At 35.2% G+C, this 27,773-nt stretch overlaps 2 protein-coding genes across 2 annotated transcripts; one reads left to right on the forward strand and one right to left on the reverse strand.

The window, feature by feature from the left end:
• Positions 1-2,472: 2,472 nt before the first annotated feature.
• LOC120211947 (ABC transporter G family member 38-like) lies at positions 2,473-14,617 on the forward strand (the record flags this gene model as incomplete). The annotated part of the gene is given in 26 exon segments (XM_039210414.1): positions 2,473-2,495; positions 8,335-8,556; positions 8,658-8,778; positions 8,861-8,949; positions 9,056-9,140; positions 9,251-9,410; positions 9,515-9,591; positions 9,750-9,803; positions 9,877-9,967; positions 10,040-10,150; positions 10,153-10,340; positions 10,421-10,702; positions 10,790-11,106; positions 11,206-11,366; positions 11,442-11,545; positions 11,641-11,797; positions 11,871-11,996; positions 12,063-12,166; positions 12,243-12,575; positions 12,669-12,959; positions 13,047-13,130; positions 13,228-13,361; positions 13,463-13,690; positions 13,770-13,941; positions 14,025-14,279; positions 14,360-14,617. Coding segments are annotated over 26 exon segments (4,227 nt in total), but the record flags the coding sequence as incomplete, so codon positions are not given.
• A 702-nt stretch (positions 14,618-15,319) lies between these two features.
• Positions 15,320-18,310, reverse strand: LOC120211819 (palmitoyl-acyl carrier protein thioesterase, chloroplastic-like). Its single transcript, XM_039210286.1, has 7 exons — positions 18,282-18,310; positions 16,966-17,559; positions 16,711-16,844; positions 16,371-16,484; positions 15,967-16,138; positions 15,785-15,853; positions 15,320-15,709 (listed from the first exon to the last, which is right to left on the reverse strand). Exons 2-7 carry the CDS (start codon positions 17,467-17,469, stop codon positions 15,455-15,457), a joined length of 1,248 nt encoding a protein of 415 aa, XP_039066217.1. The 5' UTR covers positions 17,470-17,559; positions 18,282-18,310; the 3' UTR covers positions 15,320-15,454.
• Between the last annotated feature and the right edge of the window lie 9,463 nt (positions 18,311-27,773).

Below are 27,773 nucleotides of genomic sequence, written 5' to 3' on the forward strand. Positions count from 1 at the left end.
GTATACATTCTTATCATAAATTTTCAATATTTCAATAAAAGAATCCGAACGAAAATTTACTTGAGTAATTAATTCAGTCTTTGTCATGGGAATAGACTCATAGAGTAGTAGTATATCCAAATTTCATTTCCGAAGTCAAGTCAGAATTTTTCAGATAAATAACTCTTACATGGATCGTGAAGTACTTCACAGCGTTTAGACAGATGTTACTGGCATTCTTTTTTGTACAAGTATAGCCTTAACGGATAGAACTTCGGTTTACTCATTACAGATAGGGACTCAACCTTGTAGTTCCAGCTCAGAGATGTACGATTGCAGTCTAGGGGCATGTACTGATCAGACATATTTTGACATTCGACCGGCCGGTCTAACTTGAAAATTTTTGACTCAAACCATAGCTCTGATACCACTAAATGTAACCCCCTCAGACCGATTCGGGAAGTCACATTAGGGCCACCGGAGTGACCCACCGTAAAAATAGCAGAAATTTTAAAACTTTTTATCAGAACATGTAAACTTATAAAATCATTTATCACTATTTAAAAATAAAACATATTTCCAAACTCGTATATAAATCAAAATACAATTACATGCCCCCTAATCACAAGTACCATACTCTGCAACCACGCCGGAAGAACTCCCTTATTGAAGTCGATAGATACACTGGTACAATTGTTTTAACCTGAAAAGGTGAGTAATAGAGTGAGCTTTGGAAAGCTCAGTAATACAGAACTACCAGATGATGCTACATGACATGTAGATAAATGGAAAGCCATATAATTTCCTTATTGAATCATACGTATACCAGCTTGTAGAATAATTTGGGGTTCCCTTAGAAGTTCATCGAGTAGAAGCCATGAATCTCAGTTCATAAGAAACCTTTCAAAGTATGACATTTTCAGGAGATCGAATAGGATGTCTAGTGTGTTCCAACAGTATAATAAAATCATAATAGGTACAAATCATAGTCCAGTAAATCTCACAATTTCGTAAAAGAGTTTAACTTTTGAAAATCATAGTTTAAACCCTTTTCTGGTACACCATCAGTAGTTCCCAAAATTATTTTCCATATAGCTTACTTTATGCACATAGCAAAAAGAAAGCCGACTTAAGGATAGGCTATGAAGCTTGTATCCTTAAGCCCAAGTCAATAAGTCCATATAGCTTACCCTAAGCATACAGCAAAGGAAAGCCAACCTAATGAAACATCTTGGGGCCCTCAAGAGTCACATTAGGCCCATTTAGCTTGATCAGAGCTATTCCATCGTAATTCAATTCCAAAATTCAATTGCACCGTGACATAAATTCCATAAATCCAAAAACATGGTAATCATATACCATTTTAAAACAAAAATTAGATAGCAGCCATATACTATAAATTGTCACATTAAATTGGTGCATCCATAAAACAATAACCAATGAATTCGGTGTACCACATATTAAAACCAATAAAACAGTTCAGTAATAAGTAGGGAACACACTAGAGAATCCAAGTATTTTCAGAGGCCATTGTAGTTATCATTTTGGATAACATGAAACTTATGGAATTTGATCGAATTCCAGGAATAAGGTTCTATTGAGGAGAATCGATTACTAACCGATCTAGCCAGACATTTAAGGTTGATACATTAGAATCCCACTATATTTTCGTGTGCATTAGGAAAACGTTCAGGAACCTTTATACATAATAATTCTAAATTCATATTTACTGCAAGTGATTCCATTACCCAAACAATCAGGGGTATTCAGGAATATACTTTGAATTCATAGGATTTCAGCCCAATTGAACCAAATGAGATATTCAGAATCTTTTCCTTCTGCGTTACTTGTTTTTTTTTCCAAACATGACCGAAGTGATTTTAGATGAAATATAGAATCGAAGATTCAAGTCATTTACAATCTACGACAATCGATCATATTATCAAACAACTCGAGTTACACAACTCTCAAACTGATGCATGTCAACAAGTCAATTCATTATCCTTCCAGTGTATTCACTCTTTAATACCATAATGCAGATCCATAGATCATCCCCATAATCATCACTGAATAAATCTTCCAACGGTCTTTATTTCATTTCCACGTTTCAACAATGTCAGGAAATACTGACGTACTTGATCCATGGCTCATAACCCATAATGACAATTCATCATGTAAGTTCAACAGTGTTTCCAAACTCATCAAATCACCTATTTACTCCTCAGTCATTGAGGTTACTTAGTTCGTTTAGTAAGCAAGTCTATCTCGGTTACTTTAGAGTTTTCCAGAATAATTCAGACATTTCTGAATTTCAAATACATGTTGTACTTCCTTTCAGTTCAATTTAGTCATATAATAAAGTCATTCTGGTATTCATGGTTGATTTGTCTCACGAATACCCACTTATTAGTACTGTATGCGCTCTAGAGTTTAGCTGAGCCAATTATTTCCAGAATTATCATCGCTCCAAATTTGAGAAGAAGACCAAACATTCAAGTGGTAACTATATCATTCAGGTAATGATATAGCACTAGCGTTGGTTGATCACTTAAGTTGCATTCCATAATTTTTACTGGTAGCACAACATCCATGTTTATTTGGATTTCTTAATTAATCCAAGACATTTACTTATTATAGGTCATAAGGGTATTTTGGTCATTTTGGTGCTCAGTTTTATTCCATTCATTTCAGAGCTCAAGGGTATTCAATCATTCTTGAGCTTGGTGAAATTCTTGGTCATTTGCATACTAGAGGTATTTTGGTCATTTCCATACTAGGGGTATTTTGGTCATTTCACAGATCCATTGTATTACAATCATTTCCTTCTATCCGATCTTATTATTAAATTTAAACTTATCATTTACTTCAATCCTTTCAAACAATTCTCACAAAAGAGCATCATTGATAAATCATTCTTCAGGTATTTACTTATAACTCCGATATTTTCGGGTCAAGTGTCTTCTCAGATTTTACAAACGGAATATCATGAATTTTTCTGCACAAAGACAAGATCTTAACAATTAAATTCGTACTTAATCGAGTTAAGTACAAATCCTCAAAGTATTTTCTCCTTCAGGGTCAACTCGGATTATTTTACCTCTCAAGGCATTTTCGTAATTTCTTAACCAGATAATTTTCGATATTAGCTCTTAACGAAAATAATTATAATTTAAAGATCCTATGGTCAATTGCTTTCCCGAACATTCTCTGATCTTTAAATTATTCCTTAACAAACTTCTAGCATATTGCGCAAACCCTTTTTGGTGTTAAACCAGTTATCCAAATTTTCTAAACAAAATCATTATTTCTTATGCACATCTATAATTATATCGGATCAATATATCTTTTCAGAATTATTAACCAACTTCCAGGGATAATTCTTGTTATCCTACAACATAAGGGTATTTTCATAATTTTTCACTACGGAGTATTCTCATAATTTCATCATCCAAGTACCTTTATAGAGATAAATTATAATTCACATAGTCAGGACTAATTCCTTTATCACTCAATAACAGAACTTGTAATTCAAGAGAGTCTTAACTAATTTATCACTTAAATTGTATTCGGTTCGAATCCATCCATAATCAAACAGACATGATAGACCAATCATATATATGTCCATATATTTATCCATTATCAACATGTTCCATAAAGCATAAAGAGGTAGTAAAGTATTACCTCGATTTTCGTACAATACTGATCGACCATAAAAATTCCATTCGAACGCCCTCGATCCTTAATTCAACTTCCCATAATTCCTCAAATACATAACAATATAAATTTCATCAAAAACGTGACTTAATTCCGAAAAACGGGTCGAATCGGGTGATTAATCAGTTAAAACCAACTTACCGGGTTCGAATTTGACGAAACGGATTTCAGAATCGGACTTAGGACGTCAACAAAATCCAAAATATACACTTGAATTCCAGCTCACCAACTTGATTTCTAGCTTCCAATCTTTTTCTAACGAACACGGATAATTTATCGTACAAATACGACTTCAGTAATTTTCCTCGCCATAAAAATAACTTGTTAGGATCTAATTAATAATTTGAGGATCCAATTGTTAAAACTATAAACTTTAAGAGTCAACATAATTTTTAATTACTAAAATTAGGGACTAAATCGATCTTAATAAAACTATAATGTCATAATCATAATAATATGAAAGCTAAGAGACAAGGTTGAGATGTTAACACTTGGATGTCTTACCTTGCAATTTCCCCCTTTTTACTTTATCAACTAAACCCACGTGATCCTTAGCCATAATATATTCCAAGTAACTTTTTTTTAAAGCACTCTTCGACCAGTGCTTATTCTCATGCGGTGGCAGACCCCATTTCAGTCGTTTGTAAAGGCCAACTTCGATACTCGTTATGTTCCTCAGCGTATATGGCGGAAGGTAGATCGGTCGTTGATGCTGTTATCATTGCTGCAGAGCTGGAAATTGAAGCGTCGGGTTTAATCTTTTCAAGCATGCTCGTTTAGAGTGGTTCCCCGTACTGCAAATATGACGGATCACTTTCTAGTCGCTGAGTCGTTGGTTGATTTGATGGTTGGAAGAAGCTCCTCCAAGAGTAGAAGATCAAGCGTCGAAGGATTATCAATGGCTCAACCCGCCTAGATAATTGTTGGAAGCGTTTGTTCTGGTGCTCGTGCAGGTTCTGGTTTTTGTTTTGCTCCTCGCTGTTGTTCGTTTCATGGTTCTTCTCTGGTGCAAGGAGTTTGAATGGCCGACAGTCTGGTTTTGCTTGTGTTTAATTTATGGGTCTGCATTATAGCCTGCTAGTTTCCACTTGTGGTTCTCTATTTTCCATATTATAAAAGTAATAATAATAATAATCAACTTCACATCATTTCCATTATTTTATTTTTCTTTTGTCAACAAATCCAACTGTCAATCAACAAGCATGAAATGATATAACATATCTTCTAAGTTGGAAAGTAATGGATTCCAACCTTGTCTGCAATACCATTATCTTCACATAAAAAAAATATATCACTTATTGAGTGGCCCTCAATTTGATTAATAAAATAATAATATGTTAAATAATTATTTACCAATCATACTTTATACCCTTTCACATATTTTAAACTAAAATAAATCTAACCCCATATTGGGGTGTGACATAGAAGTACTGACTAGACCTTCTAGAAGGTGTTGACGTCATCGTCTCGTCATATGTTTCATGCCCACTAATCCAACTTTGATTCCAAAAATAAATAAAAAACTGTAGAATTCTATCATTTTAGTGTAATTTCCAGAATCTAGCGGCTTGCACAGAAAATAAATCAACACGAACAAATAAGCCACAAAAACCAATTATTAAGGACTAATTTAAAAGCAAAATATTAACCAAATAAAACACTTATCAAATTCTCCCTCACTTATTCAATTCATGTCCTCAAGCATTCATCAATTAATATATCAAAATCATAAGTTGTCATCTTCAATTTGAATTTATTTTTCAAACTTCCAATCAAACTAAGTCCATGACATTTGTCGAATTCAAGTTACAATCAAGCAAATACACAACTAAGAAAATTTAAAGTAAGCAAGATATCTCAATTAGTTGTTAACTTCAATGAAACATGACTCAATACCTCACATAATAATCAAGGGGTCTTACACAATGTGTAACGGGGCTTATGTTAAGGTAGGGAAAATGCCAAAAAGAAAAGTTTAAAATATCAAAACAAAATATCAAAATAATCAATAAATCACATAACAAACTATTATATCATAATCTCCAAACTCTATAAACTTTTGTTCACCAACTTTTTAAATGGATTCAATTCAGACCATTTTTATGTTAAATTCAACTTAACATTTTATAATTATTTCAACTTAATCCCTCATTAATGCATATTATATAATTTATATAAATTTCAATTTGTAACTACATGTTTGTTCAATTTAGTCCTTAAAATTATATTTTTATTAAAAATTGACCCATAATTATTTATATTTTTTGTAATTTACTCCAAATCATATACAATTACACATTACAATTCTTCGTTCATGAAATACGAAAAATAATAAACCCAAAAATGACTCGATCTGAAATCAATTCATACTCGGTAAGATCCGACCTGAATTTTTTTTGTCAATGATGTGACCCGATTTGAACGAGATCCGAACTGAAGCTCATCCGAACCTGAATTAACTAATTCGGACCTGAACCATTTTGATCCGAACTAAAATTAATCCGATCCAAGCGCGAACTGAAATTAACTTGATCTAAGCTCGAACTGAATCTGATGTCAAAACAACATGAAAATGACTCAAACTGATTTGACTCGAACCTGACCTTATCCGTGTCAAACCATCAAATTGACCTGACACAACTAGTATATAATTTGACCTGACCTGATAGGATCCGACTGAAATATGAACGATTAACTGAATTCACGTTCATAATCCCAATAATCCTTGAACCAAAACTACCTTTTATATTTTATCAAATTATTTTAAATTTTAATTAAAAAATAATAATCCTCAAAATTTACGCTTTTTTAAATTGTTTCCAATTCTATAATAAGAAAATATATAAAAAATTATTTAAAATTTTAGAATAATATTTTTTATAGAAATTAAAAAGAAAAAAACATAATTTATTAAAAAATAGTTTAATATGATTTTAGAATGTTGGTTATAAACACTTAAATAAATTAATCGTAATTATCACAATCTTAAATTTATTAAATATTACCAATAACTAATTTTTGACGAATTACTTTCTTAAATTATATATTTGACCGGTTAGATAAGATGTTTATTTTTATTCCTTCAATTTTTTTTTTCATGAATCCTAACTCATTAAGAGTATTTTCTTTCCTTCCTCTAGAGGTTTAGAGTCTTCTTTCCTCTCACCTCTAGATAGAATTTGAATTAAATTTAAAATTTATTAAAAAATTATATATTAACTTCATGAAAACTTTTATATATTTAAAACATAGATTTATTTGTCGTAAACTATTTATGGAATAGATGCAAATTATTGAAATTATTTAATATATATTTTCTTTTCATTATTATTTTAATATTCTTTAATAATATTGTAAGATTTAATCATAGTTTGACATTTGACTTTTCAAAAATTAATACTATATCTTAGTTTTTATGATACTTAACAAATTAACATTTTTTTTTAAATAAAATAACAATATAAATTTTCTGACTACAACTGTGTTTTCGAACCAAAGTGTAGCATTTTATAATTGAATAACGTTTCCTTAACATACAAAATAAAATTATTAAAATTGTAATTAGATTTAATTAATAAATAAAAATATGTGATAATGGTGACGTTAGTTTTAAAGGTAAATCACACATTATGTCTTAAGTTATTTCTCTAATGTGCGTTGCTTAAACAATAATCTTTGATTAAGTTCTGGAAGCTTGTAATAAATGCTATAATCTCAGTAAGATTTTCTCAAATCTAAAAATTGGACAAATGAATAAAATTTATATTAAGAATTATATTTATTTCTTAGTCGTCACGCATAACTTTTATTCACCTTAGGAAAATTCGTAAAACCATTTCATTTCCACCCTTTATCCCAAATATAATCTCTCCTTAAAAAGGTAAGTCTAACAACTCTATATCTTCTTTAAGAAAACATCGATATCCAAGATTTTATATTAGAGACATGATTTTTTTAAAATTTAGAAGACGTGAAGATGTAAAATTAAATTATTAATAAGAGTACAAAAGATATTTAAATTGTATTACGGAATACGACCGTCCCAACTTCCCTTCGTTCAATCCTCAGGTCAAACAATAATTTTATCATCAAGTTAAGTCATAATTTTAATATTTTTAAGGGGTTTAATGGTAAACTTTTTACGTGGAGTATCATGTCAGCGTACTTAAAAATATGATTTAGCCAATGTTTTTATTTGAAAAATAATTCAATTTCTTTCCAAAGTTATGGTTAGATATAATGTTTTAAAAAATAAACGAGGACCAAATTGAGAGAAAGATATAACTATTGAGGATTTAATTTGTTATTATACCTTTTATTATTTATTTCTAAGTAAGTTAAAATTTCAAAATCAGGTTGTAATTAAATGCGGATACTCATCCATTTAAACAAACACCGCTACAAAATCTTCATTTACGATTTTCTCTGATCCCTTTTGTCTTTTTAAGAAGGTAGCAATAAGCAATAAGCAATAAGTAATCGTTACAAGTGGAGAAACAAAAATCAAATTGTAACGTGTAAAGTTGAGAGTGAAGTCGTCGTTGTTTCTAGTGTTCAATCTATTTTTGTGTATAACAGAGATATGTCAATGAAAATCAGACAATATAGGACACCTTCAAACATGTCCAACGGAATAACGAGAGAAGAAGACGATGAAGAAGCTCTGAAATGGGCGGCTCTCGAGCGATTACCGACGTACGATCGTGCCCGGAAAGGTGTTTTGCATGGCATTCTGGGTGATTTGAAAGAGATCGATCTTCGGAAACTTGGATTTGAAGAGAGGAAAGAGTTGCTGAATAGGTTCATCAAAAGCGCTGATAAACATGAAGAGTTCTTGAAGAAGCTTAAAGAAAGGATCGATAGGTATTAATCACCATGCATGCATGCGGTTACCACTCAAACACCCTTTTTTCAGTTTTCAGTAAACGTGTAAATTCTTATTATAATTGTTTGATGAATATTAGAGTTTCTCTGAAAATGCCCACGATTGAAGTTCGATTTGAAAACATAAACGTTCAAGGAGAAGCCTATGTTGGTAGCAGAGCTTTACCAACAATCTCAAACTCAATTTTCAATGTTATAGAGGTATGTTTTTGTCTACCTTGTTCGCATATCATATTGGTTTTATATCCATTTTACGTTCATGCTTTACTTGTACGTGGTATAGGGTGTTGGCCATTTCCTACATATACTCTCAACTCACAAGAAAAAGTTCTCAATTTTACGTGATGTGAGTGGAATTATCAAGCCAGGCAGGTAAATTAAATATTCTACCTTTTTTTGTGTTAAGAGGGACCAAAACCACAATTTAACCAAGTCAATACTAGATTATATTTTATTTGACTTTTGTTGCTGGTTGCAGATTGACTCTGCTTTTAGGCCCACCAGGTTCAGGAAAGACCACACTACTACAAGCATTGACTGGAAAACTTGAACCAGGGGTAAAGGTAACTGCAACATCTTTGTTTATTTTCCATCTCTCATACATTTTCTGCAAGTTTTTATTGCCTTGTAATCGGTTATATTGACTAGGAATTTTTTTTGTTTGAAACCCTAGTTTGCTGGGAAAGTAACGTATAATGGTCATGAAATGCATGAATTTGTTCCCCAGAGAACTTCTGCATATATCAGCCAATATGATGTCCACATACCCCAATTGACAGTAAGGGAAACACTGGAATTCTCTGCAAAATGTCAAGGAGTTGGAACCGGTTATGGTAAGTTCAAATATGATGTAATAGTTTTAGTGCAAAATAACAAGCTTTCCCTGAAATTTTAACTGGAAAAAATTCATATGGGTGCTTCTAATGGCATTGTACAGATATGCTTACTGAGCTCCTGAGAAGAGAAAAAGAGATGAATATTAGGCCAGATCCTTACATAGATGCCTTGATGAAGGTAAACTTAATGAAAACTGTTGCATATTTTAGGTTATGAATATGGGCTAAATTCTCAATCTGATCATAGTAGAGGCCTATAGGGACCGTAACCATAATCTGACCAATATTCTGCACATCTTTTCATGCTGAGGACTTGAGTGATATATTGTGATGCAGGCATCAGTTCTGAAAGGGCACAAGGAAAAAATTGTCACAGACTATGTTCTCAAGGTAGTGTTATCTTCAAATTATGACCGATTTTGTTCAGTAAAAAAATTGATGAATTTCCATTTCTTTTCATCAGATTTTAGGACTGGAAGTTTGTGCTGACACCATGGTAGGAGATGCAATGATGAGGGGAGTTTCAGGAGGACAAAAGAAACGTGTAACTACAGGTAGAAAAACATGAAACGTTTTAAACATCAATTGCAGAATGATTCAATTTTAGTGATTTAAATGTGTTCCAGGGGAGATGCTGGTGGGTCCTGTAGGAGCACTTTTTATGGACAATATATCAACTGGCCTTGACAGTTCCACTACATACCAAATCGTCAACTCGATCAAGCAATCAATCCACATTTCAACAAGACTGCTATAATCTCACTTCTCCAGCCCCCACCAGAAACTTTCGAGCTTTTTGATGGCATTATCCTTCTCTCGGAGGGGCGAATCATCTATCAAGGCCCTCGTGAATATGTTCTTCCGTTCTTTGAATCGATGGGGTTCAAATGTCCTGACAGAAAAGGAATTGCGGACTACCTACAAGAAGTAAGCACATGATCCAAACGAGTCTATATTCATTATATTGAAAACCACACACCAACACTGGTTTCATCTTCACATTATAGGTTACATCAAGAAAGGATCAAGGACAATACTGGTTTCGTCAAGAATCACCATATCATTTCATTTCGGTCAATCAGTTTGCTGAAGCATTCAAGTCGTTTCACGTCGGATTAGACATCCAGCACCAGCTTTCGATCCCATTTGACAGGTCAAAGAATCATCCTGCAGCTTTGACAAAAACCAGATATGGAGCTAACAAAAGGGAATTGATGAAAGCCTGTTTATCAAGAGAGTTCATTTTGTTGAAAAGAAATACGTTCTTGCATGCTTTCAAGATATCTCAGGTGAGTAGCATTATCCCTGTTTCATAAACGCTTTCAACATGATGGCTTATACTTCAAATTTCATAACTTCTGCCTCTTTTGTTTCAGCTTGAAATTAGTGCAGTAATTCTTGCTACCGTCTTTGCGCAAGCTAGAAAGCATCACAGTACAATTGAAGATGGAACAGTCTACCTAGGCGCTCTTTTCTTTTCTCTTAACACGATTACCTTCACTGGATTTTTCGAGCTTCCCTTGACGATTGATAAGCTTCCGATATTTTACAAGCAAAGAGACCGCATGTTTTATCCTTCATGGGCATTCTCGTTGCCAACAGCAGTTCTTGGTATTTCTATATCAGTATTCGAAGTTGCTATATGGGTTGCCATAACTTACTATGCAATAGGATTTGATCCCAGCACTACAAGGCCAGTATCAAAAAACAAGTCACCATTATATGATTTCTTTCCCCCCCCCCTCCTTCTTGCATTCACTTTGCTAACCCCTCTTGCTTTTTCTTGCCTCAGGATGCTTAAACAATATCTTGTTCTCGTAATGAGTGGACAGATGTCTTATGCACTTTTTAGATGCATTGCTGCATTGGCTAGAGATCATATTGTTTCCAACACAGCTGGATGCCTTTCAGTAATGTGGCTGTTAGTGTTTAGTGGATTTATCTTATCAAGAGGTATTTTCATGGTTCCGATTTTTCCTATGTGAAATATGAATACAGACATAATGTGCTTCACCTTTATTATTGCAGAAAACATGCAGAAATGGTTGATCTGGGGATACTGGACTTCTCCTCTTATGTATGCCCAGAATGCCCTTTCAGTAAATGAATTCCTAGGCCAAGCCTGGAGTCAAGTAAGTTCCCTGTTTTGTTTAACTTCGGAGCGCGTTGCATCTATCTTTGTTTCAAGCTTGTAAGTACATAAATTTGAATGCGGAAATGAATTCAGGCTCTTAATGGAACGAAGGAGACTCTGGGAGTAGCAGTCTTGAGAGCTCGTGGGGTTTTCATCAGTCTGGATTGGTATTGGATTGGTCTTATTGCATCGGTTGGCTTCATACTCCTTTTCAATGTGGTCGCCTCTTTGGCTTTTGCTTACTTTGATGGTAACGATTCCATAGAACTTTGCTGTTTTCAGTAACATTTTGTTTCTCGATGTAACTCTTCCAATTCATGCAGAATATGGGAAATCTGAGGCTGTGTTTCTGAGTGAAGAATCTGTTGAAGAAGACAATGTTGGAAGAGATGAAGGCGATGGAATGTTGTTAAACAAAACCAAATCAAAGATTAAGAGAGCATCTAGAGGTAACGCTAAGCTCTCATTATGATTATGCATTGCCTTACCTTGCTGACAAATTCAAACACTTGCAGATGCACTTGCAGTTCGCAGTTATCATGAGAAAGGAATGCTTCTTCCTTTTGTTCCGCTTACAGTTGCCTTCGAGAATATCACGTACTCGGTTGATATGCCAAAGGTATGTTGCATACAATGCTCGATAAGTTTTGAATGTATCAATGCAAGATGAACTTACCATTTGTTGCGTGTTACAGGGGATGAAGACCCAAGGTGTGTTGGATGATCGATTGGTACTTCTAAACGGAGTGAGTGGGGCATTCAGGCCGGGAGTTTTAACAGCACTAATGGGTGTTAGTGGTGCTGGTAAGACTACCTTACTTGATGTGTTAGCCGGGAGGAAAAACAGTGGATATATAGAAGGAAACATCACTGTTTCAGGTTACCCAAAGAAACAAGAAACTTTTGCTCGAGTTACGGGATATTGTGAACAAAACGACATTCACTCTCCTCTTGTCACTGTCCATGAATCTTTACTATACTCGGCATGGCTTCGGTTGCCTCCTGAAGTTGATCCTGAAAGTAGAGAGGTTGGTGGACCTCAAAAATCTAAACCAGCTATGGCCCTCGTTGTGTGTATGTCACATTTATTTAATTTCTTTGAAATCTCATTGTTGTTGCAGCTTTTTGTTGAGGAGGTTATGGAACTGATTGAGTTGAAACCACTGAGAGATGCACTGGTGGGATTTCCAAATGTGAATGGACTATCAATCGAGCAGCGCAAACGGTTAACCATTGCAGTCGAGCTTGTTGCAAACCCCTCAATAATTTTCATGGATGAGCCAACATCAGGTCTCGATGCAAGAGCAGCAGCCATAGTAATGAGAACCGTGCGAAACACGGTGGACACAGGAAGAACTGTGGTATGCACAATTCACCAGCCAAGTATTGACATATTTGAATCATTTGATGAGGTGAGAGATTTTAGCAACTAACACTTATGTCTTTGGAGCATACTCTACTTCATAAAAATCTTAAATTTCATTCATTTCCAACTATAGCTCTTCCTGTTAACGCGCGGGGGTGAGGAAATATATTTCGGTCCTCTAGGCCGTATGTCAAGCCATTTGATCAAGTACTTTGAGGTAAAACAAAAATATTTCTACTTGTTTGATCTACTAATTGCTGCTTTAAAATGCCTTCATTAAACTTCTTTCCTCTAATTAACTGCTCCATTTGAAGGACATCAATGGAGTAAGCAAGATAAAAGAAGGTTATAACCCAGCAACTTGGGTTTTAGAACTGACAACACGAGCTCAGGAAGAGATTCTAGGCGTTGAATTCACTGACGTGTACAAAAAATCAGATCTCTACAGGTTGATTATCTGATAAACAATGTGCAGTTTCTTATCACTCAATAAATGTAATCATAATCTTTGCTACTTGTCAAAACTTACATCCAAAGCTATTATTGCAGAAGAAACAAGGACATTATTTCAGAGTTGAGCATATCTCCTCCAGGTTCGCAGGATCTCCACTTCCCTACTAAGTATGCACAATCCTACTTTACACAGTTCAAAGCTTGCTTATGGAAACAGCACAAATCATATTGGCGGAACACACCGTACAATGCAGTGCGACTTTATTTTTGTACCGCAGTGAGCATTATGTTCGGAGTCTTATTCTGGAATCTTGGAAGCAAGAGGTAAACCTTTTTGGCTGATTCATTTTTCTTTTTCTTTGTTTTTCCGAATCGAATGAAACATACAAAACTGATCCTGCAGGAAAACAAAACAGGATATTTTCAATGCAATGGGTGCAATGCACACTGCAATAACATTCATGGGATCACAGAGTGCAGCTGCTGTGAGACCAGTTATAATAGCTGAAAGAACAGTTGTTTACCGAGAAAGGGCAGCCGGAATGTACTCTGCGTTACCATATGCCTTTGCGCAGGTAGTTAATTCTTCAACATAATCTTAACCACTTACTTTTCCTCCTGATATTCTCACCAAGTCCCAAATTTCCCCTATTTTCAGATTGCCATCGAAATCCCATATACTATAGCTCAGGTTGCTATATATGGGGTCGTAGTATATGCAATGATGGGTTTCCAATGGACAGCTTCCAAGTTCTTTTTAAACACATTCTTCATGTTCATCACGGTTCTCCTCTTCATATACTACGGAATCATGGTCGTAGCTGTGAGTCCTAATCAAGCAGCTGCCGCGGTACTTTCCGGTGTGTTCTATACAGCATGGAATCTCTTCTCAGGCTTTATAATTCCCCGACCGGTAACTCGAATTCCATCTCTTTCCATTAAAGATATTTGTTGGGTTCATATATATGACTCCTTGGTATTTACAAATTGTAGAGGATTGTTAAATGGTGGAGATGGTACGCTTGGTTGTGTCCGGTGTCATGGAGCTTGTGGGGAATGTCGACTTCACAGTACGGAGACTTGCAGAGCAAGTTAGAGACAGGAGAAACAGTGGCTAAGTTTATGGAAGACTACTTTGGGTTCAGACATGACTGGTTATGGCTGGTTTCTGTGGTGCTGATAGGCTTCACTTTGACGTTTGCTTCTGTATTTGCATTGTCCATGAAATTCTTGAACTTCCAAAAGAGATAAACATTCGTTGTGTTGAAATAAACTATGCCAGGATTCCATTTTGTGACACCTAGTTTTACCTTCCTACACTCACCAGCTTTGTCTGGTTTTACTTTTGGTTAGAACACATCTCATGCCCTCTCAATTTCCAAATTGGACAAATCAGTCCCTCTAGAGAAGGGAAGGGAATAGGGATTAATTTAGTTCTGGAAATTCCAAACGCTTAATACAAAAATAAGTGATTAAATAATACCTCAAAAATGTTTGTCTAAAGAATTTTTCGTTAAAAATATGTGCCTAAAATTTTATACGTTACATATTTAAGTGTCTACAGTTAAAAAACCGTTAATTGACATATGGTCTAAATTTTTTAAAATAAAATATTATTTAAAAATATTTTTAAAAAACTTAATATGACACGTATCACTTAACAAATTTTTTTTAACAATAGACATAAAAGTATAACGAAAAAACTTAAACACCTATTTTTAGCAAATATTAACACTAAAAAGTTAATTTTGAGTATAATTCAAACATTTATTTTTATATTAAACCAATTCCAAAAACATACAGATGGCGAATAGGTAAAAGCAAGATAAACAGTCCTCGTTACCAAAATTATTCCACTTCACATGGCTTCCAACTTTTAAAAGCTCCAAGAACCAGCTGGCCGACAACACTTGAAAGAGAGACAGAAATTAAGGATTAAGCCAATAACTAATTACAGTGAAGATTACAACATATTTTATTTTTATTTCTCAACACGAACCAAAGATATATATCATATTATATCTATATATATCCATAGAACACACGATTAGATTTCTACATTAATCATTGTGACACACAGCAATGAGACTAGTGTCCCTCCTCCATTTGACCCACATTGCCATACTTGGGCCTCCACTGGGTCCTCCCTCTCACAATCTCCGACCCTTCCTCCAGTCGGAGCAAGTGCTGGCACTCTACTTCACCCACATTGGCCAAGTTCCCCACACCAGACTCTGACACGTTTGTTAGCGACTGCAGCACGCTGTCCCTCCCACACTCCCTCCTATACTCCAGTGTCATGGAACAAAGCTCCTGACTCTCCAACACTGCCAATGGAGCACTCTGCAACCCAGTTATATTTAAATTAGCAGTTAAAACATGTGGTATGTATTTTTGTTTTTACTGGATAGAGCCTACCTCGAGGATCCAGCCAATGTACTTCACATTATTGACATGCTGGTTGACATCCAAGTCACTCCATCTAGGCTGTGCAAATTAAAAGTAGAATACATATAAAAATGCAACAAGATATATAGAAAGACAACAAAATATATAGAAAGACACTTATGAGTGCCTACAGATGGGCATCAAGGACTTACAGTTAAACCTTTACGCACGTATTCAGCTGTGCTTTCATCAAGTTTCACTAACTTCCGGCTATCTTCAGCCACAACAGGACCAGAATTCATAAAAAAGGGTTCTATTTCTCCTCGGACCTCTTCTGGAATTTTAGATAGCCTTCTAGTCACCTTATTCATCATCACCCACACACTGCATATCACCTAAACCAGAAAGAAATCAAGGGGAATCTAGGTAAGTCAGTCCTGAATCACCATTCGATAATGTACAGGCACACATAAAAAGGATATTCATTCTGAGAAAACATTTTAAATGCCAGACAAATTTTGCAAATAATTTCTTTGGCTACTATTCCCGTCTTATTCTTGTGATACGATCAAGTGGCACGGAGTATATCATGAAAGAATACAATCGGATACCCTACCTAGTGACCCTTGTTAAAGTTTCACCAGTTTTACTATCACTGACAAGCCAATCTCTTCGCATGTCATTCTTTCCCGATGCACTGACCCAAGTGTCTACTTGAACAACATCACCCCTGCGAGACACAAAAATAAGTCCAAGTGAAAGATAAAACATCTATTGGTAATTGAAAAATTCAACTAGTCAATAGCAAAAGACATGCCTTACCAACATCACATTGCATACTGGATCAGTACAGTATCATCAATACAAGTAAAATCATAATTACAACGACAGCGCAAGTGGTAATATCATGAATAGTTGCTATAAGAGCAACCCATGAGCAAAGATGTATGGCTTACCAAGTAGGATACCGATCAAACACAACCTGCATCCTAGTAACCACCCAAATTAGGTTCTTCTTGCACATCTCAGGGGTTGCACCAAAACCTTCTCCAAGCAGCCCAGCACTTTTGCAATGATTAATTGCAGTTTCCTGCAGGTATATTAATTAGATAAAGCTTATCCACTATATCCACAGGAAACGCAAGTAGTTATAAATTCTAGCTCCTAAAATATGTTGCTCAAACAAAGTGGCCAATTAACCGTTGATGAACCTGCAAATGGTTCATAAGTGTCTCTATGGATGCTGTACGATCGGCGCCAATCTCATAAGACCTAATTGCGAAGTTTTGACGGAAAACAAGACCATCCTGAACAATCCTCCCAATACCAAAAGGATCAATGAACATGTCAGGACGCCGTGGCTTCCAATCAAGCATCATCCACTGCTTCTCAGCAGCCAGGAACATGGTTGTGATAGCAGCAAGAAGCATGCTCCAATCAGGTAATTGATTGATAAATGTCCGCGCAGGAAGGGAACTCGGACCATCTTCATTCTTGAAACTTTCAACTGGAGAAGTCACAACAGACGTACCATTTATCTTATGAGGGGCTTGAGCATTTGCCTTGACTTGCAAACTTCCAGAAGAAGCGGATTGTTTCGACTTGATACCTCCAAGGTTAGTAGATCCACTTCCAAGCTTCTTGTTTTTCAAGTCAGAGGAGTCCGGGGAAGAAGTTACGGGAAAGAACGATGATGTAACAGCTGTAGCAACCATGATTTTGAAAATTAAAAGCAACTATTTATCCACTAAAATTCCCTCTTCTGGAATCGAGCTTTTTAGAAAGGCAGTTGATTCATGCTCCGACTGTATCACATATGATAAAGAATCAGAATAATTCCAAGAAACGCGTTAACAAACTCAGATAATCACAAAATCCTCAAATTTTGGCAATGAAGGTTACATATCCAATATTTCAAATATATATCATGCAGCATAGTTTTTAGATTTCTCCATAATTGAACCGAAACAGAGAAAAAATCTAAAGATAATAAAGAAATTCTTCATTACCGGAAATATGATTAGAAAGGAAGGATTAACAGAGGCTCAAAAGAAACTATAATGTTTCAATCCTCTTTAAAAAAAACACAGTGATTTAACAGAGAAGGGGTACTGTAAAAAATGACAGAAAAACTCCTAATTAACGACGAAGATGCGTCTCCAAAAGAAAGCGGGATGAGGGGGGAAACGAAGCAGATCTAAGCTATACAACTATAAAAGTTTTAAAAAAATGAGATAGAAAAATAGCAAATAAATCATGAACAAGTTTCGGCTTTCGACGATCTTCTACATTTCCCGAATCTGTTTCATGAGAAATTTACAATTAACAACACTTTACACAGAAATAGCGACAAGAAAATCTAGATCTCTCATGGCCACCGCCATTACTCATACACCTATACATAAAACAATACAACATAAAAACAAAATGGTCATCCAAACAGAGCAGCAACATTTCCACTAAAAAAGTAAATCAAATAGATAATGAGAAGAAGAAGAAAAAAATAATTAAAACTCCACGTCCGTACCTTCAAGCGAAAAGCAAAATGGCGAACCAAAGAAGGATAATTTTCTCGAGAAAACTATAGCTTTATTTAAGATCTGCAAATCCCTCTCGGCACTTGTACGGCTTGCGATCTACCACGAATTCTTTTCTTCCTCTTTTAGCTTTTTGAATTTTCGTTTGGAGCTTTCAATATCCAGAGAAATGAAGGAAAAACAATAAAGAAGGCAGACTTTATTTAAATTTTATTTTAAGTTTTAAGAGAGAAAAGAGCAATAAGGGCCACCGGCGGTTTAGTGCGTTCGTAGAGAAGTAGCGTCCAGCGAGTCATTTTATAGTACATGTCTGATCTGTCTGTTCCTCACGCCCACTTTTTTTTTTTTTCATTTCCCGATTTTATCAAAAAGTTTTTCATATTTACTATTTTGCCCTTTATGAGATTTATTATTAATTAAATATGTTGCTGACAAATGGCTGAGAAGTTGAAAAATAGGTTAGGTTAAAGGTTCATTTACATATTTTTTTTTACACTTTAATATTTCGTCTATTAATTTGATTTAATCCGTATCATATATTTAATTTTGGTAAATGAGTCTTTCAATATGGATTTTTTACGTATTTGAACTCGAAATCTTAAGTGATATCAAATTATTTACCACTTGAATTAATATTTTAAAAATAATAACTATTTCCATTTTAAACCCTAATAAAAATATATTTTTTATGTTTTTCTATATTAAGCTTTTGAATAATTTCGTAGCGTTATAATATTTAATAACTAAATATTAAAAAATAAAAAAAATATTATATAGGATAAAATACGGTATAGATCATTCAAATGATTGTTTTGGTTATTAAAATTTTAAAAATCATAAAACATATAAAAACACGAATATTAAAAATTTATGTTATTTTAAAAGATTTTCGAAAGTGAAAATGATAATGATATATGAAGGGTTATATTGATATCTATATGTCTTCTTTAAAATATTAATTAAATTTTTGAAGCCTTAGCTCTTTATTTATTTTACTCATTTTAATACATAAAATGTTTGAATTTATTAATTAATCTCAATCAATTTATGTATATTTTGTTGCGATCTGTTTAATCGATTAATAAGTTGATAGGTAGCTTAAATATTATGAATCATAAATATGATAATTTGAGATGCTAATTCTTAAAATGTAGTGGTTCGATATTGATATATAAGAGTTTGGAAAATCTTTTCTAACATTAATTTTGGACCTTGTATTTCAATACCTAAAGAGTTAATATCGATATATGTGGAGGATCTTTTTATACCAATAGATTCACAATTATCCTGAATGGATCGAGATTATCAAAAGAAAATCCAACCCACTTTACTCATACACATCTCTAATTATAATTAAAGCAAGTGGAGCATGGGAAACCAAATCACTTTTTCCTTCGCCCAATTAGATTATAATCCTATTATAATACATGTACACGTCCCGAAAAACAGGAGTAATATTTTTAGTCCAAGCTTGATTAACGAATGTCAGATGTCACCTCCAACGTGAAACGACAACGAAACTCGTCTTATATAATAATCTAATTATATAAAGAAAAAATAGATAAACGTGATATCTTTAATTTTTCTAAATAATAATTTAATATTTCATTGAGTTGCTACTTGCGTGTTTTATCTGTAGATTTAAGTAATAAAAAAACATAAATCCTAAGAAGGATAAAAAAATGTTAGGCGATGGATTCAAGGGGAAGATGAAGAAAACAAAAATAAAAGACATGGCTTGTGGAACATAATTTATTTTTCCATGTGGAAGAGGAAGTAAATTTAAATATTTAGCAGATCATATTCTCCTTTATTTATTTACTTGTATGAATCACACGGTGAAATTTGACCAGGAAAAAGAGTTGTTCAACAACATGAAACAGAAAGCAAACGTCAAATTGGCATTCTTTTTTGCTGTAATTAAATAGTAAATTAGCTAAACAACATCCAATTAAGAGGTTAATAATACGGATTAAAATATTGCGTCAGCTTTTAATACCTGTCAAATGGGTATATGTTAGTACGTGTTTAAATTTGTCTGCTTAATTTTGAATAATCAGGATCATGATTTCGAGTCATTTAAAGTAACAACGTTTTCATGTTTAATTATTTGAGTTTACTTTAGTGTATGAACTATTTTGAGTAGGCAGGCTTTAGCGGGTAAAAGTGTCCTGATAACGTTACAGGGAGTGTTTAATTCCTAAATTAATGTGTTCATTCGATTAATTTTTTAAATGGGGTGTTTTCTACAGTAGATTTTGGATTTCTCGACGTTTTCAAGGTTGAACCAAATTTTGTTGGGTCTTGCTGGGGATCTTCCGGTGTCTTATTTGAGATTTTCGGTGTCTTGAGGATGTTGGATTGTTTAGAGGGAACTCTAGGCGTCTTTGAGTGAAATCAAGAAAAAAAAATTTAACTTTTTTACACAAATATCACCTTAACATAAAGTAATTACTTGTTAGACAATATTTAAGAATATTTTATGGATCTAGCAAAATTTAAGAATATCATTTTAAATAATATGAAAAGTTTTTATATTTTATAAATTTATTTAATTATAAAATATTTTAAAAAATATTATTTTAAAATATAACACAAGACATACACTTCTTTTAGGATGGACTTATAAACTTCGATCTTACAACGAACAAAATTCATGATAAAAGACATTTTCCTTTTCATTAAATTTGTGTAAAATACACTTCTCGATATATTATATGTAAATATATGTTAACTATTTTTTATTTAATTTTAATTTAAGTTGTATATAATTTTGAGATATTTTTTCTTTTTTCCTAGACACCCATAAAATAATAGCACGACAATAACGATTTAATGATTTATAAATATTAAATTAAATTGAAATTTAATATGAAGTTGTACAAAACTAAAAACTTATATATTTTATCATACATTATACTAAAGTTTCAGTATATTTTTGACCGATACTTTTTGGTGTTAAAATATTATTATAAAAAGAAGAGAGAATGGGCAACAATAGAAATATCATTAAGTGGTGTGCCACTGATATTTTAGGTGAATTATATATTGAGTAAACTTATATAAAATTTATAAAATTTTTATAGAAAGTATTTAAAAATTTGTTAGATCTGTAAAATATTCTTAAACAGTGTCTAACAAGTAATTAATTTATGTTAAGGTGATATTTGTGTAAAAATGCCAAATTTTTTCCTTGATAACTTAAAGACGCCTAGAGATCCCCATAAACAATCCAACACCCTCAAGACGCCGGGAGATTCTAAACAAGACGCTTGAAGACGTCGGGATATCCCAAGCAAGACGTCAAAAAAATCTAGTTCAAGTATGAAGACGTCGAGAGATCCCAAATCTAATATAAAAAATACCCCATTTGAGAAATTAATCGGATGAATACGTTAGTTTAAGAATTAAACACTCCCTATATCGTTATCTGGGGACTTTTGCCGGCTTTTTTAGGGTGCCCGGTTGTCCGCCCTCGTTACAAATTTAAAACCTCTAATTTCGCTTCTTCAAGGTTCATTGAAATGTGTGGCAAAAATCCAAAGCGGAGTTAACTATGAATGAAGAAGCTGCCGATCAGGTACGAATGCATAAATTTATATAATTATATGAAAAATTATAAGGAACACAAAATTATAAAATTTTAGAGGTATAAAATTATATAATCAAAAGATACAAAGAAAAAATCTAAAATATAAGATAATTTAAAAATTTTAAATGATGCGACCGCACCTAGCACCTTCCTCATCCATCCCTGCTGCCCACAAAACTCATTACGATCGATCCAAAAAGTCGTGCAAACCAGCAATTAAAACTCGCCATCACTGCCTCTGCAAATGGCACATCACTCTTTATCAAATCTTGTTATTACGCCAAACGCATTAATTAACGATCTCTACAAATTTCGGTTTAATTCTCAAACCATGAAATTAAGACGCCATTTTCCGGAGAAGTGACACATAAACTCTACTGTGTAATCAAAACATACGTGCATACCATCTGCGTGTTGCAGAGTTACAAACTAACCCAATAAACAACTTGAGCTTATTACGGCCTGTGGGCGCTGTCTGTTTTAGAGGAACAGCCACTGGTTTTTTCACGATGGAGGTGTGCCTGGTATACAATACAGTGCCTGAAAGTATAAAATCCGAAAAAGAACAAAAACGGCAGATTACTGGCCAAAAATATGTTTGTTTGTTTTACATTACAGTATCAGTACAGTGTTACTGACTGTCGTCAGTTATGTAAGACTTGGCATACGTGGTTTTAAACAATGCATGGAATCTTTTATGTCTGCTGCAGTCTGCTTTTGATGTTTTGGTGGGGAGTTGATTCCACAAAGTGGTCGAGTCTTACTCACTTCAGTGTACTTGCAAGAATCTGGTGTAAGAAAAACTTGGGATTTCAAACTCATGAATGTATTAAAATCGTTTTTAATGCACACATGGATAAACTTACGGATAATGGTTTTAAAATATATCCGTATGCAATATGGGCATAAAATGTTGAGGTGTGTAAAAATTAGGTAAAGATATATGTAGTTTTTCATGCAACTTGTATGATATGAGAATTAGGTTAGGGTTGCATTAAATCAAAAACGGTTGGTTGTTCCACAACTCTCGTGGTTCACAAAGAAGAGTTTCATGGAACAACAAACTTTTGCAGTAATAAAATGTTGATGTAGGCATGAGATTAAGAAGGCTGCCTACCTGGAGTTATAGATGGCCGTGTAGGTATGGGCAAAGCCTTTTGTCATCTGGTAATTGGGCAGGCCTCAGCTAGTTAGTTCTACCTTAAAGCTTATTATTGTGTATAAAAATGAGGTGAGTAATTAATACGTTAAATATGGTCCAAGACAAATGGAGATGATGTTGTAGCCGGAATCTGATGCATGGACAACAGTTGAGTAATTTTTTTTTTTTAGCCGACTCATGAAACTGGGTGGATCAAATCTCCCTAAAGTCCGGCAATTTTAGCCCAATACTTTATTATTTTAGAAAACATGTATATTTTAGGTCTATAACTCTACATATATTTATTATCGTTTAATTTTATCGTTCTTACAAAGCCATTTCCAGATCAATAATTACCAAGTACAAGAATGGAAGTGTTTGCAATGTGAAAAGAATGCTCTTGTTTTTAGGAAAGCAAATTCACTCCAATCAAAAGTGTGGTCGTTAAAGTAAGACCCTGTTTGGAGTTGAAAACAATCTCAAAACGACAAACATTCCCACCCTTTTTGGATTCTTTATTAATATTTTTCTTCTTCTTTCCTTCTATTTAACTAATATCCTACGTCGATCAGAATCTTATGGTCATTTCAACTATCAAAATTGGGAGGTTCTTAATTTTGAGGTCGTGGGATCGAATTTTATGGAGGGCATTTCATAATTTGAAGGTCTCCTACGAAAACTGTTCTCAACCTAGTATTAAAGACAGTCTACTATCTTATCTCTCCTGTTAGGTATGGCTCATAAATATACCAGTAAAGAGGACAGGAGATGGAGCGGAGTGAGCGAAGCGAACATCAACTGTCCTTACAAAGAAAGTCTCGTTGTGGAGTTACAAATTATGTGGGTTGGGGGTGCGGGGGCTACGCCCCCGCAGTACGGTACAGGGTTGATTTTGTAATTATGTACCAGTGTTTTCTATTATAAATAGAGATATAACCTAGACCTAAAATATTATTGAATAAAATTCTAGCGCCGCCTAGGCACCGAGGACGTAAGCACATTGCCGAACCTCGTAAAATTCTCGTGTTCTTTCGTTTTCTTTACCCGTTTTCGTCAACAATTGGTATCAGATGTCAAGAGCAAAATTCGAAGTCGCGAAATTCGATGGTCAGGGTAACTTCGGATTATGGCAAACGAGGGTGAAGGATCTATTGGCGCAGCAAGGGATCTTGAAGGCTTTACGACCTACAAAGCCGGCGTCGATGGATGAGGAAGATTGGGAAGAATTGCAGCAGCGAGCGGCAGGAACCATACGATTATGCTTGGCGGACGAGGTCATGTATCACGTCATGCATCTATCGTCTCCAGACGAAATTTGGAGGAAGTTGGAAAGTCAGTTTATGTCCAAATCCTTAACGACAAAACTGTATCTGAAGCAGCGGCTGTATGGGCTGAAGATGCAGGACGATCACGATTTGGCGCAACACGTGAATGTCTTCAATCAAATCGTTTCTGATCTGGCTCGGCTTGATGTGAAAATTGAGGATGAAGACAGAGCGATGATTCTGTTGTGTTCGTTGCCTTCCTCTTACGAACACATGGTGACTACTCTTACATATGGGAAAGAGACTATCAACGTTGAGGAGATTACTGCAGCCTTGTTGGCTCACAACCAGCGGAAGCAGAATGCAGGGGAAAGCTCTCAAGCCGATAGCTTATATGTCAAGGGTAATCGAGATCGTGGACGGAAGCCAGAGAATGTAGGGTCCGGGAAGCGGAATTCCAGATCCAAATCCAGGGATAAGAAGACGATTCACTGTTACAAGTGCAAGGAGGCGGGACATATGAAGCGAGACTGTCCGAAGTTGAAAAACAGACTGATGAGAAGCGTGATGGCTCATCCAAGTCTGTGAACGTGGTCGAGGATGATACTTCTGATTGCAGTGAGGGTGATATGCTTTCTATTTCAACGACACAATTGACGGATGCTTGGATTCTTGATTCTGGATGTTCTTATCACATCACGCCAAATAGGGAATGGTTTTCGACATACAGGCCGATTAATTCTGGTTCGGTTTATTTGGGTGATGATCGATGTTGCAATATTGTTGGTATTGGTGATGTCAGAATTAAGATGCACGATGGCTCCGTTCGGACGTTGAGTGGTGTTCGACATATCCCAGACTTGAAGAAGAATTTGATTTCCTTGGGCACTTTGCACAAGAATGGTTTTATCCCTAAGGCTGACGAGGATAGGGAAACCATTCGGATTGTTAAAGGAGCATTGACTGTGATGAAGGCAAGATGACTGCAGGGAATATCTACAGATTGTTAGGGAGTACCGTTGCAGGTGGAGTTCACTCTGTTGAGTCCTGTGATGATACGACAAAATTGTGGCATATGCGCCTTGCTCATCTTAGTGAACGTGGTATGGCAGAATTACACAAGAGAAACTTGTTGCATGGTGTCAAAAGCTGTAAGCTCGATTTTTGCAAGTATTGTGTTCTTGGTAAACAGACTAAAGTCCGTGTCAAGACTGCGAAGCACACAACTAAAGGGATTCTTGATTATGTGCATTCTGATGTATGGGGGCCTTCCACGACATCGTCTTTGGGTGGATCTAGGTACTATGTTACTTTTATTGATGATTTTTCACGGAAAGTTTGGGTGTATTTTTTGAAACATAAATATGAAGTTTTTGAGAAGTTCAAGCTGTGGAAAGCTGAGGTAGAAAACCAAACAGGACGAAAAATCAAGTGTTTGCGGTCTGACAATGGTACGGAGTACACAGATTCACAGTTCCTACAATTCTGTAAGGAGCATGGGATTAAGAGGCATTTTACAGTGCGCAAGACACCACAACAGAATGGTGTTGCGGAACGAATGAACAGGTCGTTGAATGAAAGAGCCAGATGTTTGCGGTTGAATGCGGGGCTTCCCAAACGCTTCTGGGCTGAGGCTGTTAACATGGCGTGTTACCTTATCAACAGATCGCCAAGGGCATCGCTGGCTGGGAAAGTTGCAGAAGAGGTATGGACTGGTCATGATGTTAGTTTTGATAACTTACGGATTTTTGGTTGTCCTGCTTATGTGCATGTACCTGCTGATGAGAGATCCAAACTTGATGCAAAATCGAAGGAGTGTATTTTTCTGGGTTACAAGAAAGGTGTCAAAGGATTCAAGTTCTGGGATCCAGTTGCGAAGAAAGTTGTGATTAGTAGAGATGTCGTTTTTGATGAACAGTCTATGTTGCAGCAGAAGCAAGACACGACAGTGGTAGATTTCGAGCAGTTTCCAGTTGAGAAACCAGAAACTTCTCAACCGACTTCTGGTGGTTCCACTACGAATGATTTGCAGGATTATAGTCTCGCCAGAGACAGGGTGAGACGGACGAATATAAAGCCTCCGAACAGATTGGGTTTTGAAGACTTGGTATCTTTTGCACTTACTGTTAGCAGTGATGATCCAGTTACTTTTCATGATGTCGTTACTAGTCAGGAAAACGACAAGTGGATGGCAGCCATGGTTGAGGAGATGGAGTCTTTGAATCACAATCGCACATGGGAGTTAGTTCCCCTTCCTGAGGGTAAGAAGCCGATTGGTTGCAAATGGGTGTATAAGAAGAAACCAGCAGTAACAGAAAAAGAGGGGGAGAAGTTCAAGGCTTGTTTGGTAGCAAAGGGTTTTTCACAGCAGAAAGGAGTTGATTATGATGAAATCTTTTCTCCTGTGGTCAGGCACACTTCAATCCGAGCAGTACTTGCATTGGTGGCTAGTTGGGATTTGCATTTAGAGCAGATGGATGTTAAAACTGCTTTTTTGCATGGTGATTTAGAGGAGCAGATCTACATGCGGCAACCTGAAGGCTTCACTCAACCTGGAAACGAGCATTTAGTTTACAGATTGAAGAAATCTTTGTACGGGTTAAAACAGTCTCTGAGACAGTGGTATAAACGGTTTGACTCCTATATGATCAAGATTGGCTACAACCGATGTGAGTATGATTGTTGTGTCTATGTTAAGAGCCTTGATGATGGTTCTTTTATTTTTCTATTACTGTATGTTGATGATATGTTGATTGCTGCGAAGAACATGAATGATGTTATCGGTTTGAAAACTTTATTGAGTCAGGAATTTGATATGAAAGATTTAGGTGCTGCAAAGAAAATTCTTGGAATGGAAATTTGCAGGGACAGAGACTCAAGGAAACTGTGGATATCTCAACGGGGTTATGTTGAGAAAATGCTAGAAAGGTTTGCGATGAGCAGCGCGAAACCAGTTAGCACTCCATTGGCGAATCACTTTAAGCTCTCATCAAAACAGTGCCCTAAGACAGATAAGGAAGCTGAAAATATAGCAAAGGTTCCGTATTCTAATGTTGTTGGCTGCTTGATGTATGCGATGGTATGTACTCGTCCTGATTTAGCTCATGCTGTTAGTCAAGTTTGTAAGTACATGTCTAAACCTGGTGAGCAACATTGGGATGCAGTCAAGTGGATCTTTCGGTACTTAAAGGGTACTGTGGGACATGGAATTGTTTTTGGGAGTCAACGGGATAATCCTTTGGTTGTAGGATATGTGGATTCAGATTATGCAGGTGACTTGGATAATAGAAGATCTACGACAGGGTATGTGTTTACTCTTGGTGGAGGGACTATTTGCTGGAAGTCTACTGTTCAATCTGTCGTGGCACTATCTACAACTGAAGCTGAATACATGGCAGCGGCTGAAGCTGCAAAAGAAGCTTTATGGCTTACTGGTTTAGTGAAGGAGTTGGGTGTTCAACAAGGTGGAGTTCAGTTGCTTTGT

Source organism: Hibiscus syriacus, unplaced genomic scaffold (genome assembly GCF_006381635.1).
Source record: "Hibiscus syriacus cultivar Baekdansim isolate YM2019G1 unplaced genomic scaffold, ASM638163v2 tig00109987_pilon, whole genome shotgun sequence".
NCBI lineage: Eukaryota > Viridiplantae > Streptophyta > Magnoliopsida > Malvales > Malvaceae > Hibiscus > Hibiscus syriacus.

What these genes read in the sequence shown, in the direction of transcription:
- LOC120211819 (XM_039210286.1), bottom strand. Translation starts at nt 17,469, where the DNA reads ATGGTTGCTACAGCTGTTACATCATCGTTCTTTCCCGTAACTTCTTCC. An exon ending in CACTTATGAACCATTTGCAG is followed by an intron (nt 16,845 to 16,965) that starts GTTCATCAACGG and finishes ATATACCTGCAG; the next exon opens with GAAACTGCAATTAATCATTG. An exon ending in ACGTGCGTAAAGGTTTAACT is followed by an intron (nt 15,854 to 15,966) that starts GTAAGTCCTTGA and finishes TAATTTGCACAG; the next exon opens with CCTAGATGGAGTGACTTGGA.